We start from the raw sequence: 22,083 nt of genomic DNA, 5'->3' as shown, positions 1-22,083 counted from the left end.
TCAATCACTATCATCTTTTCCTGATGCAACTATTTTGGAATTTAACTTGTTCCTTGATAGGGATTTAATTAAGTCATTTACATGTAATTTCCAAATAAATAGCTGTTACAAAAGGATGCAAAGAAATTAAAAAGCAAAAAGGAACCTGAAGGCAGCTGATCTTTAACAAAAATACTTCTGATATAAAAACGAATCTGAGGAATACATATTCAGTGATAACTATTCCAGTCCATGTCTGGTAAACTCTCAGATAATGGCAGCATGGCGGGGTCACTGGGGTTCTATTAGCTCAATTAATGAGGAGTAAGATAAGGCTAACACCCAGCTCTTCAAACGGCTCAAAAATAGAGCTGATAGTAATGGAGTTATTAACCTTCACCAGCCATTGAATTTTGCTGCTGATTCAAACTCCATTTCCTAGTTCAGGCCTCCATTAATAGGCTGTTTATTATCCCTAATCTACACTGGGATCAGCTGCAGAAATATGAAAGCCCCATGTAAAGAACAAATAGTTAAAAAAAAAATAAATATTTTTTTCCATTCTGATTTCTCCCTTTTCAACATATTCACAGGTTCTTCCTCAGAAATTAGGAACTTCATTATCCTAAACTGTTTGAATACATGTGCTCAGCAGCATGGGGAAAAAGAAGCTTTAAATATATTATGTAAAAAGATGGCATAATTGGGAACACAGCCACATCATTTTGAAGACCAAATAAAACCCTGCTGGAAAGCTTGCACTGGAGAAGCTGCTGCTGTTTATTTTCTCTACTAGGAAAAAAAACAACTTTAATTTTAGAAAAATGGGTATTAGAAATATTTATGGATGTATTGTTAGGTCAATCCTTTGGCTCAGCTCTCCCCTGCCCAGCTTTGTCTGTTCATTTGTATTATTTGTAATGTAATTAATCAACACTGAAAATTAAAATAACTGGCCCTGGATTCAGATCAGAAGGACAAAACCAAGGAAATAATGGAGCAGGGGAAGTGGAAATCTCAGGACAGGCAGCAGCAGCAGAGCCTTTGGCACTGATGGGAGGACTTGAGGAGAGCTCCAACACAAACCCAGCTCCAACTTTAATACAGAAATCTTGAGTTTAAGGGTCTCAATAGATTCTCTGCCAAGTTTGAACTCACTCAACTGAGATTTTTGATACTTTGTTAAGTTTTGGTATATTTTCAGCAAAAGAGACAATGTTTAGTTACAACAGTCCATCCAGAGAAGATTTCTTCCAAAATCTATCCCAGTAACATCTGATAGAATATCAGCAATTATGAGTGATGGAGTTAAGATCAAAATAAAAATGTTTATTATATCCACCTCCAGTACACAGTGCTGCCCTCAAATGCAGTTCTGGGTGTCCCACCACAGCAAAAAAAAAAATAAAAGAAAAGAAAAAAGCTGGAATTCCCAGTGAGGGGAGAGAATAGGATGATCAAAAGACTGAAATGATTTCTAGGGAAAAAAAAAAAAAAAGGATAAACAGATCAAGGTTCTTTGTCTGGGAAAGAGGTGACTGAAGGGCAAATACAAGGGGCTTAGAAAATCAAGAGTGTTGGGAGACATGACCAGGGAATGTCTGTAACTTTCTCAAGAGAAGAAATGAACCTGGAAAAAAATTATGAAGCTTTTTTGATATTATGCCCAGTGAAATGGGAAACTCCTTTCTACATGATTTGGTGACCCAAAGTACAGGGTTGGGAAAGAGACTATAAAGTCAAGGAAAAAGGGGTGATCAGAAGATTTCCAAAGGATCCTCTGGCTCAGGGAATCCATAAATTTCTGATTGCCTTAAGCTGGTATGGGCCCAGCACAGGAATGGTCAGGAACCAGCTGAAGGTGACAACCAGAGATTCACAACATGACACTGCTGCTGAATCTTATTTTAACTCTAAGTTTGGAAGAGAGCAAAAAGGATAAAAAATACTTTGGTGGATATTACACAGAGTTTTCAGTATAACCATCCATGGCTATACTGAATGTTTCTTTCTGTTCCTTAAACACTAATTAAAAAAGCTAAAATATCCATTTACACTCATTTGGGTGAGAAAACTGAAGTCAGTCCTTTGTGTCAGTGGCTCAGAGCTTCAGAAGCCACCCTGTGACTGTGGATTCCCACTCAGGTGGGCACTAAGAGCTTAATGGCACTAAATGGTTAATCTTTTCCTCCCCAGCTGAGAGGCCATTAACAGATTCAGCTCCTTATTTGCCCTAAAGGCTGCCCCAGTTCAATGCCAGGAGGATCCTGTCCACTTAGACAGGAGCAGCTTCACAGGGGGAACACAGAAAGCAGCTCAGTGCTCTCTGGGCTCTTTGGGAGACAGGGTTTGCAGGTTTTCCTGTGCCAGTCCACAAGCAAACCCTCACTCTACTAATTCTAATTTAAAGAAACCCCCGACTTTTTCAGTGAAAATTGAATTCTTTTCCTTTTTGTTCCAGAGCAGTTCTTTGGATGTGGTAGCTGATGCTGTATGAGGGTTTTTTTTTTTTACTATTACATTTTAACAAACTTTATGGCCCATTTTGTTTGTTTTCAAATAACTTTATTTTCCTTCTTTTCTACCATCAATTACTAGGTTTGTTTTTCTTTCTGTAAGATGGAGGAGTCAGGAGACTGATCCTGCTCAGTGCTGTATAATTTAGTATTATGTGTGGTAGCTTTATGAGGTGGGAGTCAGATAAAACATAGTATTTGAACACTAACCATTTATTAGCTCTAAGGAATAGATTTGTGACTTGACAAGCAGACAATAACTCTGTGTTCTGATCAGCCAAAGAGGTCTACTCTGAGTTCAAAAACCAGAGTAACATTCTCTTTCACAAATAATTTTGTTTACTGATGTGACTAGATTTTAATAATAAACTTGATATATATGTAAATTTATTTTAATCTAATTTCATCAACAGAGCCCTCCTAAAAATGAGACTTTGTAGATTGTTCTGTGTCTGATTTATAGATTTCTGCATCCTATTCCCAGATTGATTTCAAGGCTATAATTCTATCAGGTTTTTCTCCTGATGTCAGAAACACCACCTCTGCAGATAGTGTTTTATAACTAGCATCACAACTGGAACTGAATTACTGCCCTGCTATCCTATGCTGCAATGTGTCCTTTTGTTTATAATCACCCTCTTTCCCTTACATCCCTACCACATCAGCTTCATGGAAAATATCAGCTCTGAGATCAATCAGGGAGCTCGATGTCTATTTCTGTCCCTCACTTCAACCCCTGTATAACACAGGGACCAAATTCTAAATTCAGATGTGAACGTGCAGAGCTCTTTAAAGCCAAGGGAAGCTGAGCAAATGGATCAGTGCTGAATTTCCACACATCCAATTCTATAATGAGTTGCTCTTCCTCCCTTGATGAGGTCTCAGTTCTGTGAAGGAGCACGCGGGGCACACTCGAGCATTCAGACTGATCTCGGGGACTCAGACGTGTTTAGGGATTCAGCACCTTCCTTCTAAATGCACAAGAAGAATAATCTGTGGAACATTATGTTTAACTGAGTCTAGCACAAGTTTTGAGGTTCTTTCTCCATTTTTTTTCATGCAATGGATTCCTGTTTAAGATGCACATTGCCTTGCTTTGGATTAATAAAGTTCCTGCTGTTTTCACACACTTCCCTTTTCAAACCTTGATGGATGACTGGCAGCTCCCTCCCTCTGCAACCCCCTCTATTCTCTCTCCAACTCAACCTTTTCCATCCTTCCCCTATCCCTGTCCAGGGCAATCACACAGGACACACAGGAACAGCAACTTTGCCAAATTAAACACTGATGTGGGTAATGCACCTCTCCCACCATGAGTTTTTAGATAAGAACAACCTCCTTGGAAGCAGAAAGATCACAAATTTCCAACGTTTGCCTTTGGAATAGCCACTGTGCCAGCCAGTGGGATGGACAGAACCAGGAAGGCCTGGGAAGGGAAAAGCCTCTCAGCTTTGATGAGTCACCAGCACTTTAAATCCTCACCACCTTTGGACCAGCTGTGAAAAGTAACTCTATTTTATTTGCTTGGCACTTGTAACAATTCTCTTTGGATGCTGATGTCGCTCATATTACATTTCTGAACAATTCATTATAGCTCAAATAAAATGTAATTCTCATGTTGTTTTTAATTATTTCACAAAAGCCAAAAGTCTCATAATGAGCTCCTTGAAATACCAATATATTTCCACAGTATTATGTCAATGCTGAAGAAAGATGATGTGTATCCCCCCTCCTGCTGCAAATAAAATATATATTTTCATATAATCCAAACTTTAATCCATTTCTTATGGTTTGGCTTTAGAGGCAACTCAAACAAATAACCAGAACAACAAACCTCTTCTCTCTCCCACAGTTTGGCCATCTGGAGCATTTGTCAGGCCAGGGCTCTATTTCCTACTCTCCAGGAGCAGGACCCCTTCCTCGCTAAGGAAGCAAAACCCAAGATGCAGTAGCATAAATGATGTCAATAAAGATCTGTATCTTTCCACAAACAAATTTTTCATATCTACAATACCATGATGGCTGGATTTCTCCCTTACCTGTTGGGATTCATCTGTGCTTTCTGCAGCTGCTCTCCCTGCTTGACATCCCTGGGGAAGCCAGAGAGCACCCAGCCATTGGTCAGACAGTCGAGGGCGTTCAGGCGTTCTGTCAGCAGCTTCAGGACAAGGTTGTCTGGCACTGCAAAGGAGGAAAAAGGTGACATTTATTCTGTGTGCTGAGTCTGCAGTGAAAGGAGATGCTCACAAGTCCTTCTGGAACCAAAGCAGTTACTCCCATTTATGACTGATTGGCATCGGGCATCATTGGCTTCATATTTACTGTCATATTTACTGTGGTGAAACCCCAAACTCACAAGGAACTGTAGGACCAAAGCAAAGGATTTGATAAAACCTGGTGCCCACATAATTTTGCAATGTACTTTTTCCTCTCAGCCACACTGAACTGGTGCCACAGTGATGTGTGTAACACAACCTTATCAAAATGCAAAAACAATGACTTGAGCTGTGGAAAAGAGATCCTAAAACTGGAAAGGAATATCTGAGCATTCTCAATTGAACTCAGCAGGTGATAGTGGTTCTGCCACAATAGTCTATGTGTGCTATTGCTCCAATTTGCCCAAAGGTTTGAAGATTTTATAACTGAAAATAATTTTCAAAATTAATCTCAACAACCTTAACTACTGCATTGATGAGCCGCTAATTTTAGAGCTAAAAGCTCTTTTTCCTCTATTATTATTTTTCTTTAGGGCAAGAGAGAACATCGGCAAAATACTGACTGGGATTACAACTACTGTGGAGCTTTCAAAATTCTGTTTAGTGGGACACACTGGTAATGAAGTATCCTGCACATTTTCACCAGAGTCTTTATAAAGTAAAATACTTCAATTAAGATACTTAAACTTTGGGGTTTTTTTCTCTTTTAGGAGGAGGGAGTGTGTTCAGAATTAAAATTAAGTTCAACAAGAGTGACTAGAGATTTTCCAATGACTGTTGTCATGTCTCAGGCTCAGTGTCATATAACCCCAAAGAAAGGACAGCAAAATCATCTGGAGCTGCTTCCCAAAGCAGCAGCCAAAGCAATTCCCAAGCAGCGAGGAGAGCCCCTTCCCTTTATCTGTCTGATACACCGGTGCCTCTGCTGAAAACAAGGGAGAAATTGCTACATAAATCCCCTTCATGGCAGGTTGATGTTTTGATGCTCACCCTGCCATCACATCTGCATACAAAAATACAACAACAAGTGCTTGTAGGAGAGTGTATGTGTCAGATTTCTAGCACTTCTCTTCAGGACAAGCTGACAGCAATCTGCCTGGATTTTAGCAGAGTGAATTATTAGCAGTGCACAGTTCTACCCCGGGAACAAGCAGGTTTTAAACTGCAATAATAGAATCCATTAGCTCCTGGAATTTAACATTGCACCTCTGTCATGAAATTCATGGCTTCTCCTTTAAATAATCAAATTACTGAGTTTACAGAACTGCACTCAGGATTCAATGTACCAGCAAAAAGAGAAGAAAACCGCTGGGAATTAATTAGGAAACAGATTAGTGTATTAATTGAGGATATCCACTTCACATTATGAAAGAACACGTTAAAGAGAGCAATATTCTCCATCTGCTGAAAGGAGAAAAAGAAAAAAAAAAGGGAATGGAATAAACCCACACACTTGACAAAGAGCAAAATGACAATGCAAAAACTGGGTATTCTGTTAAAAATGGGATTGATAAAATTAACTGTACCAATAGTGCAGCAGCAGGAAGGAATTTTATCAGATGGAAGCTTCTCCCCTATCCAAGATCTGAGCTGCAGGCAGGCATGGGAGGGAGAACAGGAGAATTTCAGTGCTCTTTTCAGGGCAGTTCTCTCCCTACCCTCCAGCTTACAAGAATTAATACTAACCCAACACATCCTAGCAGGAATAAAGAAAAACAAATAAACCAACCTTCTCTTTCCCAAAAATACATTCCATACAAAAAAACAGTGGAATTTTCCCATAGTCCAGGATTTCTGGCTGCAGCACTAAACTTTCTTCATGTGTGTTATTTTATGACAATTCCTACTGGAATCATTGACATGAATTTACAGGGATGACAAGTGACATGACTTTATTTTTTAATTTCAGAATGCTTTAAACAGTTTTTCAAGGAATTGGAATAAAACCTACAAACCCATGAGTAAAACTGCAGTAGGATTCTGCCAGAATCCTTCTGCATCTGACATCCGTGTCAGATGAACAGGGGATCAGGGCAGAGGCTGGGAGGCCCAGGAATGGCACAGAAAGATGGATATCCTGTGCTGTTGAGCTTCCAGCAGATCCTGGGAGATTCCCCAGTTCCAGATTGCTGCCATCCTTCACACATGGGAAGGAGAAACACTGCAGCCTACGAGGAAATTAAAAAGCAATTGTGATGAGAACCTGGGGCATCTCCTGGGTCTGAGCACTTCCCACGGGACTTCTGTGAGCCCTGATGATCAAAATCCTCCACTGTGGTCACTATTTTGGAACAAAACTGAAGCAATCACGTGAGGGGGGAAAAAAACTGAGATGCAGAGACAATTAATTAATAGTTTATCTAATGACATGCCAGGTTTGGGGTGTTCTGGGGGATGCTGGGAACACCTGACACCTCTCTCCCTTCAGCCAGGAGTGACTGCAAGACATCAGCAACACCCATGTACACATATACATCACTGAATAATATAGATGCTTACATATTTTCTGTGCTTCCCTCTAAAGCTTGATGGTGAGAAATAAAACATAAACAAGTCAGACAGCAAGCTCTGCTCTCCTCTTGATTAGTGAACATACCTATCACTTCAACACAATGGGGGAACAGAGCTTGTTGGCTGCTCGGTGGCATTACAAAGTACATCAGCTGCCCTTGAACAGGAACAGTCACACTTAAAACAGCTGCATTAAAACTGTAAAACATCTTCCACAGACCAGAGGGAAGGAAAAAAAAAAAAAAAAGAAAATAAAAGAGAGAAAAAAGTCAGTATTATTCTTATTTTGTAGTACAGACAGAGTAGGTAATGAAGAACTCTGCAGTACAGGATTCCTTTTCACTCATGTGGAACTGTCTCTGAAATGTAAGGCAAATTAATAACCTGTAATTGGAGGGGCACACAGCCTGTGAAGAACTAGCCAGAGGTCTCCTGGCCTTAAGCACAGAACCTAATGGGCACATAGCGAAGTAAAATATAGAGCTTTCCTGATGAGACAGTCAATCTCCATGTTTTAAGGAGATTATGAAGCACAAGAGCTTTGAATAATCAATTCCTTTTCAACATAAGCTTGTGTGAGTTTCCAACTCTGAAAGTTGGGGGAATGAGACTCAAGAGAGGTTTTACTTTAACATTAGAGAAGTCCAAAGGTAAGTTTCTATTAAAAATTACAATATGCTGCTGCAAAGAAATATCCAGACTAGGTAAGGTGGCAGCACATCTCTATTAGGGAGAGAAATCAAGGCACAGAGTAAAATTCACCCCTCAGAAATAAAGCTGCAGTGATTCCTGAGAGCATCAGACACAACTGTGGACCAAGGTCACAGCCAACCCCAGGCATGGAATAGCAGCAGAATGAGGCCACAACCAGCTCCAGATGGAAATGTAATTTGTCTGTGCTTACACCAACCCCACACTACGTGTCTCCTTTATCTCCCAGCCTGTTTCACCACATTAATGATCAAGACTACGCCCCTGAATTGGCTGCTGTGAATATAAGAAGTGATTTAATAATTTCAGGGGGTTGATCAGGCAGGGGACAAGGTTTAAAGCGCTGCTGCTCGTGCTGGAACTGCTCTGTGGGCACCCAGAGATTTTCCATCTCCAGGGCTGTAATTCAGCACCTTCCAGCAGAACATTTAAAAAATAAAATTATTTCTCAGAGCTTCAAAGGTTTTCACAGGTATCAGGTACTTCTCATGAGAAGTACGTCCTCATGAAGCTCACAGGAGTGTGGCCTATTAGCTCTTCCCCAATCCATGGATCTGCAAGACTAATAGAAACCCAGATCAGGCAATCAGTTACAAAATCATACCATCTGCTCCAGACAAAAGTAACAGCACCTTAAAGGCACAGTCTGAAAGGGAAAAACACCACTTGAGAGATTACAGGGCACTGTTCTCCAATAACTTCAATGCTGTCAGTGCTCCAAGCTATACAATTATCATATTTAAATTGATACCTCCTCTGTATACTTCCCTTTAAAACAGACTTTTGAAGGGTATGAACTCACTTCTCCAAACCTATAAAACCTCGATTCTAAGTACAGCATAAATGCATTTACAGATACAAATTCTGTCAGCTTTATGCTCTAAAAGGTCCTTTTGACAATACTGTCCATCTATGCTTTATCCTGCTTATAGCGATTTTTTTTTAGCAAGGTCTGAAGACTCACAGCTAATTCAGATGCCTGAGGCTTGATCCCAGTAGCTGCCTGACAGTTAACATCTTGTCCTGAGTACAAGCTACTGCCAAAGGCTACTTTCCTGAATTGTCCAGGAAATCCCAAATTTAGCAAAGCATGAGATTTCCTTATTTTATTGCTCTAGGAACTCTGGATGATTCACAATTAGTAATTGTCTTTTTCTACTCTGTTTTCTTGCCCACGTTAAGGTCCTCAGAGTTGGTATCGATTGAGATGGTATAAATTGGTTTTCAATGTGTTTGAGAATGATTTAGCAGTGATTTACCATGGCGTGGCCTGATCGATAATTCAGGTTAATCCTGCGAGGAGCCGATGGGTGAGGATGGCCAGGTCTGCGTGCAGCCGGCTCGGGTACCGAGAATGAACACCCGGCCGGGAGCGCTGCAGCGGCACCGGGAGGAAAACACCGGCGCTTGCCTCGCTGGAGTCAGGAGAAGGGGATCGGCTCCTCCGGGATTCTCCGGGGGCCTCGGGCCCCGCACACCCGGAGGGGGCCCGGGGGGTCTCCAGCCCCGCATCCCCACAGATTCCGGGCTGTTCCAGGGGTCTCACCCCGCAGATCCCGGGCTGGCCCGGGGGTCTCTGTCCCGGGGGTCTCCAGCCCCGCGGTCCCGGAGGGTTCCAGTATTCTCCCGGGGGTCCCCAGCCCCGAGCACTCGGAGGGTCTCGAGGTTTTTCCGTATGACCCCGGGCTTGTCCCCGGTCAGCAGATCCCGGGCTGCCCCGCGGTCCCGCAGATCCCGGGGTGGTCCCGGGGGTCTCACCCCGCAGATCCCGGGCTGTCCCGGGCTGTCCCGGGGGTCTCAGCCCGCAGATCCAGGGCTGTCCCGGGCTGTCCCGGGGGTCTCAGCCCGCAGATCCAGGGCTGTCCCGGGATGTCCCGGGGGTCTCAGTCCCGGGGGTCTCACCCCGCAGATCCCGGGCTGTCCCGGGATGTCCCGGGGGTCTCTGTCCCGGGGGTCTCACCCCGCAGATCCCGGGGTGGTCCCGGGGGTCTCACCCCGCAGATCCGGGGCTGTCCCGGGGGTCTCAGTCCGCAGATCCCGGGCTGTCCCGGGGGTCTCTGTCCCGGGGGTCTCACCCCGCAGATCCCAGGCTGTCCCGGGGGTCTCTGTCCCGGGGGTCTCTGTCCCGGGGGTCTCACCCCGCAGATCCCGAGCTGTCCCGGGGGTCTCTGTCCCGGGGGTCTCTGTGCCGGGGGGTCTCTGTCCCGGGGGTCTCTGTGCCGGGGGTCTCTGTGCCGGGGGGTCTCTGTCCCGGGGGTCTCTGTCCCGGGGGTCTCTGTCCCGGGGGTCTCACCCCGCAGATCCCAGGCTGTCCCGGGGGTCTCTGTCCCGGGGGTCTCTGTCCCGGGGGTCTCTGTGCCGGGGGTCTCTGTCCCGGGGGTCTCACCCCGCAGATCCCAGGCTGTCCCGGGTCTCACCCCGCAGATCCCGAGCTGTCCCGGGGGGGGGGGGGGGGGGTGTCTCAGCCCGCACTGTTGGCTGTTCTCTGTCGCCACCCCGCGGTCACGCCGGGCAGCGCAGCCGTCCCCGCCCCGCGGGCAGCAGCGGCCGCGGCGCCGCCAAAATGTCGGGAATTCGGAATTCGGGAAAAATGCGCCCGCTCCGGACGCTGCTGAGGCCTCCTGGAGCCCCGACAGGGGAAACACTGAAAGCATCTGCGGTTTTATGGGGTTTGAAGAAAGGCCAGCGAGCACCGGCAGCGCCGCGGGTTCGCACCGCTGCGAACACAACGCGGGCGGTGATCCATCAAAGGGACCATTCCTACACAAATCCCGTCCCCACTCGCTCTTTTACACTCCTGAGAAGTGTAAAAATCGGGGTAATTACTTTAATACGGTAAAACAAATAATGCGATAAAATATTTAATTTCCACCTTTAAAATATTTGTGCTCGTTAGCGTGTTAGAATCAGTATTTCCTTGGTTTTATTTTTGGTGTTTTTTTAGGTTTTGGGTCATTTAAAATAGGAATTAGAAAAATTAAAAAATTAAAAATTAAAGTGGAACTTACACTATTTCTAAAGCAGGTACAATCCCAAATTATCGATCATATATAATCATAAATCATATAATAGAGGATAAAACTTTCAGAAATGCTTCCTCACAGGTATCAAGCCAGAGATTCAGGAATCTACATCTGATCACATTTAGTGATGAGATTCCAGCCCCTTAAACCACTTTACCTGTTATCAGCAAAGGAAATTCAGTCCAAACTGAGTATCCAGCATGCAAACAAAAAGCCTTTTTCCCACTAAAAATGGCCTCTGTGGTGTTTTCCATGAATTTGCCTAATGGCCCCAGCTCCCAGGGAACCCCAGGATGGTGCAGGGCTGGCTCCAAGGTCAGGATTCACACCCCTGGGCTCCCATCCACACTCCCTGATTGTGGCAGGGCTCGAGCTGAAAGAGGTTTTCTGCCTCAGTTTACCTGCCTGAGAGACCTGCTGTGAACTATCTCACAGGGATGCATCTGCTCTGAAAGTTTCTAAAACCAGTAACAAAATGTACATTTGTATTTCTTTTTACTCCTTTGGTTTCCACAGAGGGACTACAGTTGGACAGAGAGAACAGCTACACCTCAAAGCCACTGGACTCCTTATTTCCATTATCAATCAAGCTCCTATTTCCTCCTTATTTCTTAAAGTTCAGCTCTGCTTAAAAACACGGTGCAGAACTTGACCTACAAACCCTTCTTGACAATACTGGGGAAAAAAAAGGAATAAATTGGTCTGATAAACAGGATGAAAAATATCTTGGCTTTTTACACCAAACACTGCTTGCCATGGGATGAGAAGGGAGGGTGCTCCTGAAGGGGTTCCTCACACCTGCCGGGGTACCTGGTGCCAGCACGTGCTCCAGACCCCCAGGAGTGGGATGGATCCTGCCCAATCCTGTGTCTCCCCTTCTCCTGACACCTCCCAGCCACTTTAAAGCGACATTTAAAAATATAAAAGTTTACACAAAAGCTGTTTCATGTTTTCCTTGTCATTAAGACTGTTTTATACAGCAGCCTGGGGTTCTGTTTGTATTACACCCCATGAAACAGAGCCAAACCCAGAATTTCATGTTAAACTCCAAAAAAGGGGATGCTGACAATATGCAATGTGCTTTTCCTTCTGTTTTTTGTGTAAAAACTCCTATGATAGCTCCATCCCAAACTCAAAACCACACAGAATTCAAGTGAGCAGCCCTTTGGTGAGGAGACAGTGCTGCAAGGAAAGGAAAGGAACCTCCATTCCCTAAATTTTAAAGAATGACTATCAGCAATGAAGATCAATATGAATACAGAAGATTAATAGTTCACATTTATATTGTACTTTGCTGTTTAAAAGCTTCTGACAACCATGAGGCCCCAAATAGCCGAGGGCCACATTTTCACTCAAATCCATGAAGATTTGTGGCACAAACATTTTAATTTTGATCCTCCAGCAACAGCAGGAATGGTGAATATCACTGTGAAACAATTCTGTATATGCAGGACCATGTCCATGAACTGACTGATTATCACAATTGCTCCAGAAAACAACTGCACTCCTCTCTTTAATCAAATCACATTTATTTTGCCTGGTCTGGCTTTCAGGGTTGGCTTTTTAGGGTGCACTTTTTGATTGCTTTGTTTTTACTCCTAAGTGGGGTGGCCTTTAAAAATACCTTTGCAGAGCAAGGCTCACTCCAGCCCTGAGTATCTGCCAGACTGATCCACCAATCTGGATTGTGGAATAAAGAAAAATACATTCTAGATTTTTCAAATAAAGGAAAAGAGAATTCTGATTTATTGCAGTGATTCAACACATAAAAAAGTAAAACTCAGGGAAGAAAATTACAACCGACTGCCTATATATCTGCATTTAAAACTTTCTGTTCTACAACCTTACATCTCATATAAAAATATAGCCACCTAAAATAGAAAATAAAAATATTAAATTTTATTTTGTTCTTTTGACCACCAATTTTCTCCTAGTAGGAAAAAAGACTGCTACCTATTTTCCATAAAAAAACCTTTGTAGCAGTCCCAGAGGAAAAGTCAAAAGTTTGACTTGAAAAACGGAGCTACTTCAAAAGCATTGTCAGAGGTGAAGGTTTCTTAAAAATGCATAAATTAAAATGTGGTGTATTCATAAATGTCTCTGTAACTTTACACAGTTTATTTGTGAGCAAGGTGCACATTTAGGGGAGCTGTAAAATTGCTGTAAAAGTAACTTAAATAAAGTAGAAAATCGATTTGTTTATTAGCTCCTGTTTGGACTCTGTGTGTGTGTATGTGTGTGTGTGTGAAAAATGAAAGAAAAATGGAGAGTTTTTTTCAATAATAAAAAGGGAGTTGCACTGCAGGGCCCCTAAAGCTTGTGAAAAATTAAACTCGACGGATTCAAACTGTCCTATTTCCACTTCAAAAGAGAAGAGGCACTGAGCTCTTCCCAACTTATCTTCAAACGCCCAGCACCCTAGAAAGTTTCTTTAAAAAAAATAAAGTCTCTAGTTCCCCCAAGCACTGTACCCGTTACTGTAGCTGCTGTCTCTCCCTCTTCTAATTATACCCATGTGAGTCTATTAATCAACTTGTAAATTATTTAGAGAGCCATGCGCTGTCTTCAGCCAGTACAAACACACTGCATGCAAAGGCTTGCTGAAAACCAATGGAGCTCCCAAAGGGTCTCTGCAATGTTCAGACAGCTTGCAGCTCGCCAGTACAGCACTCTTAAAAACAAGAAATAACACTGAGCTTACCCCCTCAGATATCAAGATTTACTCAGCCTTTCAACTTGGAAACTCTCGGCGAGTTTTTAACAAAGAGGAGCTGCTCTATTGTCAAATCTGTGTTTCACACTCGGTGATGAGAATATTAATTTGATGGAAAAAAAAAACCAAACAAAAAAAAAACCAACCTGCACCGAAGAGAACAAAGTGTTTTCAGTGAGACTGTGATCACAATCACCAGGGGACCCCAACTTTCAGAGGCTACACCAAAAAAGCACCCCTTTAAAACCACTGCAATTTAAAATAAGGGGAAATCTGTATTTGTACAAGTAATAGTTTTTATTAGAAAACAGGAGAAATTAGGGAATTCCAGATTTTACCCCCTACATGCAGACTGCCATTGGGGACAGCTTCAGATATTACAACTTAAAAAAAAAAATAGAAAAAGGAAGAGATAAAAACACAGATTGTGTGTGTTCCACTCTAACAGGCTGGAAACAGTGCAATGTTATGTGTGTTCCATGAATCACTTCTCTTACCTCCTGAATCTTCATTTTGGTGGGAAAAAAAACAATTACCCAAACTAATAGCAGTTCTCCCAGCTGAAAAGCAGAATCTTACTAGTTTGGGAATGTTTTTTTTCTTCATGCTGCTTTCCTGTCATCTGACTTTACTTGGCTCCATTACAGCCTCACAAACAGATGTATTAATTAGCAGTGATCACTCCATGCTATTTCACCACAAAAACTGGACAGAATGACATGCAGATTTCAACTGACTGATGATCTTTCCTATCTTTGTGATGCCCCCAAAATGCTTCTGCTTGTTCTTTCATTAATACAATGCAAATACCTCAAGGGGCAAACATTTAGGTGGGGAAATAAAAAAATCATTTTTTTTTTTGTTCTCCCAGGTATCAAATTCTGACAGACATCTTTAAGATGGTGAACAAAGATCATGCCGATAGAACTTTAAATTAATGTCTGTCCATGGTTTTCAGTGAGACATGTCCAAGCTGTTCAGCCTTCCTCAGAATTGGAGCAACCTGAGGACAGGAATTCTGTTCAAAGGTCTCCTCAGACCTGTGGGGTCTATGAAAGACCTTTTTACACAGACATCATCTGTCCAGGGGAGGGCCAAGCCTATGGAACTGCCTCCTCAGAACACTTCAGAAGGAATCAAACCAAATAAATTAATTTATGGGACTTGTCTTGCTGCCTGTGGAGGTTTCTGACCACCACTCTCATTTCATGGCCTCTTACTCCATTTCTTCCCTGGCTGCCCAAGCAAATGGTGTGTGCTGAGTTTAACATTCTTGACCAAGAGTTAATCTAACTGGAATTAGTGACCAGAAGATTGGTCTTAGACTCCAATGTTGGTAATTTTCTGCCCAGAGTATAGTTAATAGTAACTACCCACTACTCTGTAAAACCACAACAACCTAAAGGAACAGTCTCTACATTTCAGATTTGTTGTCCAAAGCACAGCTCTATGTTTAGGAGAGGCAGAAAGATGTCAGGTTGCTGAACTTATCATCAAAAATGCATTTTTCAATATCTAGTATGCACCTATTGTAGACTAGAATGTCCTGGGAATTAAAAAACTAATGGGCTCAAAAATATTTATGCTGCCTTCATTAGGTAAAATAAATCACCATATACCAAATGGAGGATTTTGGAAAAAAACAGGTCTTTATGAGACAGCAAATACTAAAAAATATAGAAAATGGGAATACTGGGTGGCCTTTTGGGGTGATTAACAGAATTGTCTGGGCTGTTTCTGAAATACCTGGTGTATACATGAAGCAGCAGTACAGGAAGAAGAGCAGGAAGAATGCTGATGAATCCTAAAGCCATGAAGAGATCTGGGTTAGCCAAGCAGAAGCGGAGCAGAACAGACAATGGGCAGCCTCAACAACTCAATAATGAGTCAGCTTTGAATGGGGTTTGGGCCTTGTTACAGCACCACAACACGCCCTGTTGGCACATCTTAAATTACTAATTGTATACAATCAGTGGTGTCCACAAGAGGAGAAATACACTGAGATCAGTCCCCTAGGGGAGCATTTTAAGAATATATGAGGCATGTCCTCAAGATTTCATGGCACTGCTTTCATTTTAACAAGTAATGATTTGAGAACAATGTTTTTCCTTTTGTCCCACTGTTCTGTGCCAATGTCACTTGCATGATTCCCCACCCACAGGAACAGCTAAACCTCTTTACAACAAGAAATGTAATGAAAAGGTTGAAGTTCTAATTGCTTTTCCACTTACAGCACTGTCTGCTATTGGCTACACCGAGTCTTTGCAAGTGAGATTTTCTGGAAACTGATTGTAGTCAATCATAGCAGGAGAATCTTTCCCCTGTTTTAACCTGGGCTGCAGCAAGAGAGCAGAGATGCAAAGATTCTTTTCCCACCTTTCCTCTTCAGTACCCTGTGTTATTCCATTTTCTCCAAGCCTCTTGCGAGGGCAGTAATGAATTCTTGTTAGTGTTTACCAATGTAAATTCATTCTTTGTTATTCCTGGGAGAGGAGGATTAGCAAAATGACAAAACTTATTATTTCTGGTTTTGCTGGATGATATCAATCTTTATTCAACCCTTAATTTTGTGCTGTGTCCCACCAAATAAAATATATTTGTGCATACCAGCAAATCTAAGGGAGAATTTTTAGCATAATGCACAGAAATATAGTTATGATCCCTATTAACATTCAGAAGTGTTGTACAGCTTTATCTTGTGCATGCTGTATTAAAAAGTTAATCTAAATCTGAAATAATTTCTAATTTGGAAGAAGAAAGGAATTACAACTTCAATTTCATTTTCCTGAAATGAAAGCAGCTGCCTTAGACTAAGGATGTGCATATTTTTAGGACTGGCTAAAAATTATGATCTGTGCAATTATTTGACTCTACTGGGAATGCATCTCCTTTAAGGAACTTTAATGGTTAAGATGAAGTTTATAAAACACACATATAAAGAACATTTTAGTAAAGGAAGCTCTTAAAGGAGCTATCTTTGAATAAACAGATCATCCAAACTCCCATCTCAGCCATAACTGATATTTAGAGTGAGGTATTTACAATCCTCCTCTCCACAGAGATGAGCAGACAGTGAAATTACAGTATGCACATAAGACTCTGAAATTAATGGATACCATGAAAGCTTAAAGGATCTCTATGTGTGAGTTAAACTGCACTCAAAACCAGCCACATTCAGATCAACCAGGAAGGAATTATTCCCACATCTGGAAACCTCAGATCCGCTGCACAACATACTCTGAGATCTCTTGCCTTTGAGTTAAATGCCCATTCTGGATATCTCTAAGTCAGAAAATTCTCTCCTAGGACTCTGTGCCCATTCCAGAGGACCTAAATTCTCTCCTGTAGGGTGCAGAGATTCCTGTTTTCCATTCCCATGGGCCTCAAAGCAGCTCCTACTCCCAGCAGTGTGGCTGCCATGAATGCACTGAGCTGGGTGGCTGCATTAGGAATAAATGCAATCCATTCACTGGAGATGAAGTTCAGAGTTTAAATCCATCACCCTGTGGCTTGATAAAGTTCCTGACAAAGGGATGGCACCCCCAAAGCTGCAGGCTGCCAAAAATCTTTTGGAAAGGCCTGGAAAAGTCCTGCATCTCTGGGTCTGGTATCAAGGGAACCTCAGTTAATTTTAAAGGCTCGTCTGTCTAATTCAGCCTCAGAATTAAACTATTATGCAAAAAACAAAGGAGATTTTCAAGCTTTTCACCTTACCAAATACATTTCTTTGCTAAAAATAAAGGATGATTTCTCTTTGCTCAGGGGGGCTTTGCTCAAAATTCCATTAATACTGAAGCTTAACTGAGATTTCCCCATCTTCAGCATGATTGTCTCCTTGTGTTTGTACCACTGGAAACCAGTGGGCTGTTGACAGAAACAGCACTGCAAGTTCCTTTTCCAGGCCATTGCAATTTGGCAAAAGAAACATTCTTCCACCCTCCTGCAACAAGACTTCTCCTTTTTAAGTACAGATATTCTCTGATTTCTAATACCCACCACACACAGACAGCAGGACAACTGTAACAGGCAGACAGGTTTAAGCTGCTGCCCTCAGGAGCTCACAGGATTTATGATTTATCTGAAATCCCTGCAGAACCTTCCAAAAGCAAAGTATACTCAACATTTATCATGGCAGTTGCCTCCCACAACCAAAAATGCTGATAGAAATTAAGTACAAAGAAACTTTAAGTTTAAAATATTGACATGAAAGTAGAGGAAATTATGGTAGCATTCTAAAAGTTGACTTCCAAATATAAAAAGAAGCACAATATTATTGTGCTTTGAAAGTAGTTATACACAATACTGGGCTTTAGCAACAGTTTGAACTGATACCAGAATTCTTATTCAGATTTAGAGATTAAAACATGGAATTCAGATTTTGGAATATGCATAAGAAATTTGAATTTCACTAGAACAGTGAATATTTGCTTTGAGGATAAAAAACACCCTTAGAAATCTAACTTCTGTTACACAGTGCTACAAATCCTACAAATCCCATGGAATAAATTGAATTAATCAACTTTCAGGCTACTCTGATTAGAATGTGACCAACAAAAATTCACTCACAATTTGGCTTTTGCTACAAATTTGTAACTGCAGTGTAATGAGACAACAACGTGCCCTACCTGGGCATCCACTGTCAATGTAAGGCTTAACGAGTTCTCCAAGTTTTGTGTTGTCTGCAACAGCTTCCTTTAGCAGTTGCCCACAGCAAACTAACAGGAAGGAAGAACAAAAAAGATACAAGGTTAAATTTTAAAAAGGAAGCAACAAAGAAAAGAGAAAAAAAAAAAACAACCCAGAAGCTGCATACTGGAATAAGGTCACTGAATAAAATAAAAGTTGTATGTTTTTTGAGTTTGTTGTTAGGTTTGGGGTTTTTTTGGCCAAGCAGAGTGAAAAGGAAGAAGACTGAGGATATGGAATGAAAAATGGAAAAAAAATAATATATTTGGCAAAGAACATATTAAAAATTGAGAGAATGTTATTAATCAAATATATTTTTGAAATAACAACTCAAGGGATTGCTAGTGGCTTTCACTTTTTATAAACTTGTAATTACTGAATAAAGTTTTAGCTGCTGAGCAGTATCTGAACCACGCTTGGAGGTGCAGCATAATGCTCAGTTCAGGAAGGGCCTCCCTGGATCATTTAATGATCATGTAAGGATTACATTTAAAAAACTGTGCTAATGCAATATTATTATCATTGATTTCAAACACACAGTACACCAGGAGATGCAAATTTCAGGTTTGAGCCAGCACAGCTGTACATGAAATATTCCTGTTTTGGGCTTGGACAGCACAGGCTGCCCCAGGTGAGGGAATTTTACACAGAGGGAACCAAGACATGGAGAGGTCACATAACAGCAGAAATCCTGGTTACAGCTCCAATTTGGTAAATATTAGCTATAGGTCCCCCTGGAGATTATTCAATTAATAATCCTAAATTGATTCTTTTCTTCTGGAATCAATAGCACCAACAGGCACTGACTTTGATGGGAGAAGATGGAGCCTTTTAATCAGTCTATTATTAATTACACAGGCCAACAGGAGGGAGAACCCCCCCAGGAGTGTTCCTGGGACAAAGCTGATAAAGTTCAATGTTTAAGTGACAATTTCAACAGTTACCAGTTGTCCTGGAGAAGCAAATTCATATTCATAATAAATAGTGTAAAAACATAACACAACCTCAGTGCACAGACCCTAATTTAAGACACCTAATTTCAATCCAATTAATGAGGCTATTTGAACATAGATTTACATTTTTGAGCCTGTCCTTCAAGCCAAATGACCTAATAAAAATAAAATGTATGCTGAATATTATTCTGAAAAATTATGGTCTTCCAGCTCTATATCAAACACTTAATTCTTCTAATATTTTGGTTACAGAATACTTAAAATAAAATTCAACATATGGGTAAAGCACTGGTAATGATTTTTAATAAAAAGAGCTGCAATTCTCTCATATTGTAGTTACTTAAAAAAAAAAAAAATGCAAATTTTGACCTAGATGGAACACTATGAAACCTGCAGTTTTAAGTTGAAAAAAACATTCAAAAGGACAAGAACAAAATAATTTTAAATACATTCAAGCATGTTTTGTTTTCTTTAAGCCAATTACACAATTAATAAAAATACAGCTTTGAATAAATCTACAAACACTTAGTTTTTCACATGATATTTCAAATACAGCAATGGCACAATAATTGACAGCAGAAATATTCTATCAAACCTGCCTTTTGCTTAACTAAGATGATGTGACTAATCAGCAAATTTTACAGCTACCAGACATTTGTTTAAAATAATTTATGGTTACTCCACTGTTAGAAGACACTGCAGAACAGGGAAAATATTGCATTGATCCTATCAGCAAGCTGCACTTTTATATACAGAACATTTTAACATTCAAATGCTAATCATGAACAAGTCTCATACAGAATTTTTTGGACTTCCTTTACAAAAGAAAGATGATGCACTTTAAACTAATTCCTTCATTTTCTCGCATATTACTTGAGATGTGCAGAGCCTGAGACTTCATTAAAGTTCAGAGTGAATTCTATTTTAAAAGTGCCCCAATTTTGGTCAGACAGCTGAAACTACAGACATTACTCACGATCCACTGATCCACAGAAGAATTCAGAGCACTACAGGAGTCTAACAATAGAAAAATACAGATGTAAAAGGCATAAAAAATGATGAAATGATGACTAAAAAAACCTTAGAGCTGGTTTGTCACAGCATATATACTTGGTTTTCACTTCTTCATTCAAATACTTTTCACTTCCCTCAAAAATTTGACATCCACAGCAATGGACAAAGAGAGACATTTTATAAGCAAGTAAGAAAGACAGACAGCAAAAGATAAATGATCAAAAAGAGAGAAAGGAGGAATTGAGCAAAGTGCATATTTACTGAGAACTTACTGTTGACAACATCATATTTCTGAGCTATTAGTGCTGCCTGCAGGCTCTTCCCACTGCCTGGGGGGCCAAAAAAGAGAATCCGGGGTGTAAAGGGGGCAGCAGATCGGTGCCGGGTTTGGACAAAGGCAAGAACTAGAAGAGGAGAGAAAGGCAAAAAAATACAGGTTTTAATCCATTTCTTAAAAAAAAAAAAAATTGATTAAACATTGATTAACTACTCTTCTTTAGAAAAAACATTGTCATGTTGATCATGGTTTATTTTATCACTGAAACATCCAGACTCTGCACCCAAAATCAGGACACTGATAAAAATGTCCCGTCAGCAATTTACTCTGAGAGGCATTTTAGAAATCTCACTATCATTACACTCCTCTTTCTTTCATCAGTGCCTGTCAAACCATTTTAAAGAGCAGATTCAATTAATAATTGCTCTCTTACCATGTTGTTTTTAGCAGAAGTAATTTTTGCTTGATAGCTACAATTTTACCATGCAAATTATAGAGGGCTGTAATTACATTTAATACTTTCTGCAGTTTCTGAACAAATATTTAAGTGTAAAACCTTGGGATGTTAAATTAACGACATTTATCTAGCTGTGTGTGATTAAGACTCCTAATTACAATATTATAGACTTGTAGCACAGTGTGTCATGACACTGCTCAGCACTAACACAGAATTGAGTGTGGATGTTTTATTCTTTTTCCCATCCTTTTTGTGTAACTTGTAAAGAATATTTGAGCTTCTCTGCCTGATTCCTCTCATTTGCTGGACATCATCCTACTACATTTTGCTTCAAGCAGGAAATAGCACCTTCAGATCAACCTGCAGGTTTGGAAAGACCACGGGACATGTGAAGCATCATCAAGTATAGAGATTATACACATTATAGAGACCTGGACTTTGTTACAATCCCAAAAGAGAACCTGAGAGATCACCAAGAAGCCAAAAGATGTCACAGCTTTGGCAGCAAGGACAAATTGAGATTGTATTTGGACACAGCTTTGCCCATTTGATGGCTGAGAATACCAGAGAAGGGAGCAGTTCAAGCCATGCAAGTTTTCCAGGGATCAGTCAGATGCCAAGGCTAAACTTTCTGGCACTGATCCCACCTGCCATGGCTGGCCAGAAGCAGCAAGGACACATCTGTACAGGCTCTGATTCCTCTGGGATTGCAGTGGATACAACTAAAGGTGAGCTCAGACCAGCTGCAGCCTCTCTCAGTTTTTGTGAGATCTTCAGTTCCAATAAAAGACTCTCTAAAGTGTCCTTGTAATAAAAAAAGTATTTTAGGCTAAGGAATAGCTTAAACAGGACTGTTTGTATGAGTCATAAGCTGTGTTTAAAAAGCACAAAATGATTGGTGGGGAACATCCTGAGGATCAGGATTTTAAGTGCCATTGTCAACATATTGCTCTGTACTAACCACTTTTCACAGAACCCTCCCTTAGATGCTTTGGTATGATTAGAAAATCTTTTCCAATAAAGAAGC

General features: G+C 41.1%; 1 protein-coding gene across 5 annotated transcripts in view; it reads right to left on the bottom strand.

The window, feature by feature from the left end:
- Nucleotides 1-22,083, bottom strand: part of AK8 (adenylate kinase 8) — a 65,813-nt gene that overhangs the window by 21,562 nt on the left and 22,168 nt on the right. For all 5 annotated transcript variants that reach the window (XM_058853686.1, XM_058853687.1, XM_058853690.1 and 2 more), the window contains 3 exons: nucleotides 20,595-20,726; nucleotides 18,295-18,384; nucleotides 4,535-4,676 (listed from right to left, as the gene is read on the bottom strand). In XM_058853686.1, the coding sequence (XP_058709669.1) occupies nucleotides 4,535-4,676; nucleotides 18,295-18,384; nucleotides 20,595-20,726 (364 nt within the window). The remainder of the gene's footprint in view (nucleotides 1-4,534; nucleotides 4,677-18,294; nucleotides 18,385-20,594; nucleotides 20,727-22,083) is intronic.

The sequence above is a fragment of the Poecile atricapillus genome, chromosome 20 (assembly GCF_030490865.1).
Source record: "Poecile atricapillus isolate bPoeAtr1 chromosome 20, bPoeAtr1.hap1, whole genome shotgun sequence".
In the NCBI taxonomy this organism is placed as follows: Eukaryota; Metazoa; Chordata; class Aves; order Passeriformes; family Paridae; genus Poecile; species Poecile atricapillus.
This window is presented reverse-complemented; position numbering and strand designations above follow the sequence as displayed.